The 4,810-nt window shown below is 38.2% G+C and overlaps 1 protein-coding gene across 1 annotated transcript; it reads left to right on the forward strand.

Moving 5' to 3' along the window:
- Positions 1-1,295: 1,295 nt before the first annotated feature.
- LOC122292305 (cytochrome b561 and DOMON domain-containing protein At3g25290-like) lies at positions 1,296-3,828 on the forward strand (the record flags this gene model as incomplete). The annotated part of the gene is made up of 3 exons (XM_043100573.1): positions 1,296-1,976; positions 2,467-2,721; positions 3,229-3,828. Coding segments are annotated over 3 exons (1,233 nt in total), but the record flags the coding sequence as incomplete, so codon positions are not given.
- Positions 3,829-4,810: the final 982 nt, after the last annotated feature.

Raw genomic sequence — 4,810 nt, forward strand, 5'->3', positions numbered from 1 at the left:
GCTTCAGCATAATCGACACCTACTTTAGTGAAGAACCATATTTTGTCATATTAGAAACTTTCAAAGCCATTTGCTATATATAAGTTAAGTTTATGTTCATAATGCATTAGATTGAGATAATAGTAAGAGTCAAACAGTGTAGAATACTTTCGCAAGAGAAAAAAACCCTATAGAGAGAGCTAATATTATGTGAATAGAGGCAATCTCTTCTAATTCATTATATGTGATTGTAATCTATTTTGAAATAAAATTTCTTACAATTTTGTGAACGTAAGCATATTACCAAATCGCATTAAATATCGTGTGTCGTGTATGTGCTTCATTCCTATATTTTCACATTTATTTCACTGTCTATCTCGTTATCATTATGAATGTGTGGGAAATGATTAATAGTAAAGGTAAAAAATAAAATAGTATCAAGCCACCAGACAAGTTTAATGGGCATATATTCATCCAAGAAATGTTACCATCACAAAAAATAAAATGAAATTCACAAAAATAGGTTTACAAATTAACATAATTTCATATACATTAGCTAGATCAATTTTATAATAAAAATAAATTTATAATATAATATACTATTTCAAGTCACTTTAATTTATAAATATATTTTTATAAAATCCACTAAAACATTTATCTATTCACTCATCTTTTCATACATAGGTGTTCACAAAAGGACTTTCATCTACCTATTGATTCATTCATCTCCCATGTGAATAGGATGTATTCCAAACACAGGGATAAGACATCTTAACTAGCATAATCAACATTATATTTTTGCAATCATGACTCGACAAAGCCTACAAATTTGTAAAAATATGACACATAACCATAATGAAAAATGTTAAAATGTACTTTGCCTAGGAAATAAACATTGACATGGCTATCTAACCATGTTTGTACAAAGTGGCTATAGGGGTTCGATCCCCACATCATTAACTTTCCTCAATTTCCGTAGCATTCTATTTTAAACACGTTTCAAGTTTCTGCATATTGTTCTGATCATCAAACATGCGATCTAAAATATTATGTCATTACCATAATATACGCAGGAAAAAAATATATGTCACATAACATTAACAACTGTTGCTGGCACAATAATTATGAAAATAAATTCTTAAAAATGTATTTTTGGAAAATTCGTAAATACAGCCGAATACAAGTTGAAATCTCAAGGCAGCCATGGAGTATGATAGACGCGAGAGAAAAACTCAGACACGTGTCGCTCAATCATTTGTTATGGAAAATAAATCTACAAATCGTGCACAATAGACTATAAAGCCTCTTCCCTATAAATAATATCTCCTTTGGCTCTCACTTTACTCTCTCCTTTCTCACGCGTAAAAGCATCCATGGCGTCTTCTCCATCCCCTGCTTCGGATTTTCTAGTTCTTACTCTTTGGGCTCTGCTTGTAATCTCTCCTGTTCACTCTCTGACTTGTAGTTCTCAGACCTTCACCAACAATGGCCTCTACAAGAAGTGCTTGGACCTCCCCACACTTTCTTCCTACCTCCACTGGACCTACGACCAGTCCAACTCCTCTCTCTCCATAGCCTTCATCGCCCCTCCTTCCAAATCTGGCGGATGGATCGCTTGGGCCATCAACCCAACTGACACGGGCATGAAGGGCTCACAGGCCCTCCTTGCTTTCAAATCCGACAACGGGTCCATGACCGTCAAGACCTACAACATAAGCAACATCGGGCCCGTCACGGAGTCCAAGATCTCCTTTGATGTTTGGGACGCGAGCGCCGAGTCCTCCAGCGGCGTCATGAGGCTCTTCGCCAAATTGAAGGTTCCCAGTAACTCCCAGACCATTAACCAGGTCTGGCAGGTGGGGCCATCCGTCACCGGTGGTGTTCCGGACGCGCATAGCATGCAGACAGCGAACTTGAACGCCAAGTCCACCCTTAGTTTGGTGGGGGAACAGACTGCCACTCCCTCCGGAACGGACTCTAGGACCAAGAAGAAAAATGTGGGTTTCTTTTTCCTTGGGTTTCTTTTCTCTGCTAGTTTTAACTTTTAATAATTTTGGTCGTTATGGAAACCGATTTTTGTTCTTTTGGAAACTGTGAATTCTGTGTGAGTGGGTTCTGGGTGCGAAAAGCTGCAAAATTTTCAGGATAGTTTGTCGGAGTAGATTTCTTACTGGAAGTCCAAAAGCTGTTATTTTCTCTTATTTTTTTGTCCTTTAAGGAAAAACATTAAGGATAACAGTGAAGTATCTTTAATTTTCAGAAATTCTTTCTATAGAGAATATTCAGCTTCAATCTCAGATCATAAATCTTGGGGAAGTCTTAGTTTAAAGGTCGAAGAAGTACAAACGCTTGTTTTGGTCTCGTATAATTTTCTACTGGAAATCTGAGCAAATTAGCTTACCATAACATTTGCTGTATTTCGGTTAATATATTTTGTGGGTTTTTTGACAAATTGTTGAATTTGATTTGTATTTTCTTGGGTGTCAGATTCATGGAGTACTGAATGTCGTGAGTTGGGGCATTCTGTTTCCAACTGGAGCTATCATTGCGAGGTACCTAAGGACTTTTGAGTCTGCGGAACCCGCATGGTTTTATCTTCATGTTTTCTGCCAAATATCTGCTTATGCAATTGGGGTGGCTGGCTGGGGGACCGGTCTTAAGCTTGGAAGTGAGTCGCCGGGGGTCCAATACACCGGTCACCGCAATATCGGCATCTCCGTCTTTTGCCTCGCTACGGTGCAGGTAATGTCATTTCACAACAAGAGCAAACGTGGTATCTTTTGCCTTCTGTTAATAGCTGATTTTGATCAAACAACGTTACCCGCATCGATTTTTGTTTCTTTATGTATTAAACTGAAGCTTTTATCTGAGAGATTAGCACAAAAGGTCTCAGGTGAGCTTTCGGATACTGAAAATTCGAAATGCTCTAATTAACGCTGAGAAATTAGGTAAACTCCATTGCATGGAACTTAAACTCATGGCCATTCCCCACTTATTCTCTGTTTGAGCTCAAAGAGTTATCATCGATTATGGTTGTTTTGTTTGGTACAAATATATTTGTAATTGAATAGAAGTTTGGAATGTTAGTACTTGATGTTTGGAATTTTGTTGCGCGCTGAGCAGGGTTGTTTAATTTTGTCTTTGTTTGTTTATTCATCTTGCGAGCTTCAAATAGAATTCCATAATTTGGCAACCTGCTCTGATAACTAGTTTTCTTCTGATGGAACCTCCTTGTTGGGCTTTCTACAGATTTTTGCTCTATTTTTAAGGCCAAAGAAGGACCACAAGTACCGGTTATATTGGAATATCTACCACCATGGTGTTGGATACTCGATACTCATCCTTGGCATCCTCAACATTTTCAAAGGTTATGACATTTTGCAACCTGCAAAGAAATGGAAATCAGCTTACATAATTGTGATCATTGTATTGGGCGCGATTGCCTTGTTGTTGGAAGCAATTACTTGGATTGTAGTTTTGAGGAGGAAGTCCAGCAAGTCCACCAAGCCCTATGACGGATTCAACAATGGACAAGGCAGACAATAATTGCTTGACTTTTAGGGTCAAAATGCATTTGGTGCCGTTCTCTCATGCCAGATACTGATTTTGTAATATCCCTGTCTTCTTGCTCAAGACATCACGAGGTTTATCTATGTCATCCTTCTATTTCTCTTCCAAACTTTTGTTTGGCTTGTGTATAATGGCTTGTTGGATAGGATAATTATCTATTACACACAGAGATTGTTCAATCTTTCGCAATTATGTCTGCTGTGTTTCAGTGGTTAGGTTGATGAAACTTTCTAGGATGTGTGCCTATTGACAAAATATTTGAAGAGAATCATTTGTTCACGATTTCCTATTTAAATATTTTTGGTTCAGTTCTCTAGAATTATCTACATTGAACTTATCTTTATCAGGTTACTGAAAAAGGGTTTTGCTTGCTGTCTTTTACAATAGGAACCAATCCCTGGTCGTGTTGTATAATCAACATAACTTCGGTTGGCAAGTGATGATTTCAGGCAACCATATGTACTGTTTCTTAAGCTCATATGGCAGATGTAGTTTCTGGTCAATTTCATCCAGAGTTATTCATCTCTACAGATAACCACACCACAAAGCCTGTAATTAAGATTTGGTTCTCTGTTCTAGTCCCTACCCACCCGCTTCTCCACTCCCGATGGAATGACTGGTCGTTTTAGCTCCTAAAAGCCCTGCATATTTTTCCAGCTAAAGCTGTACAAGTAATTGACAACTATATCTAAGGAGCTTTCAGCCATTTTTGGCCCCCTGACTATTGATGGTCCTCTTCACTTCTAATGCATCGTGTCAAAAACAGTAGGGTAGACATCTTATTGTGATAAAGACTTCCATAATGAGACATCTCATGTTGCATTTACATGTCTAATCACGCATTTTACATATTCTACATACTTTATTATATAAACCATGATGAGGACAGCCTATAGGAGCAGATACTTGTACAACATGTCAACTTGTTGGTGGGAAATTTCTTGAGTTTTGTCCGAGCCAATGAAGCGTCCAAAGGGGATTGGCTAGAGGAGCTTTGTCTAGGAGTCCTAAACTTTGCGAAGTAAGCACTAAATCCCCACTTAGCTCAATTATAACCTCACAAAAAAAGAAGAAGAAGAAGAAGAAGAAGAAGAAGGCCATTCATTTTTGTTTTATTGTAGTGTCCTGAAGAGAGGTCCCCTCCGGGCCTCCCTGTGCATTGTTCTTTGCCCCCCACCCTCCTGCTTTCACTTTCATTATTCCACGTACTTCTGTTGTTTTCTATAGCCCATTGCTTTCTTTATGGGATTCCCTTGTGATA

This window comes from Carya illinoinensis, chromosome 13 (genome assembly GCF_018687715.1).
Source record: "Carya illinoinensis cultivar Pawnee chromosome 13, C.illinoinensisPawnee_v1, whole genome shotgun sequence".
Lineage (NCBI taxonomy): Eukaryota > Viridiplantae > Streptophyta > Magnoliopsida > Fagales > Juglandaceae > Carya > Carya illinoinensis.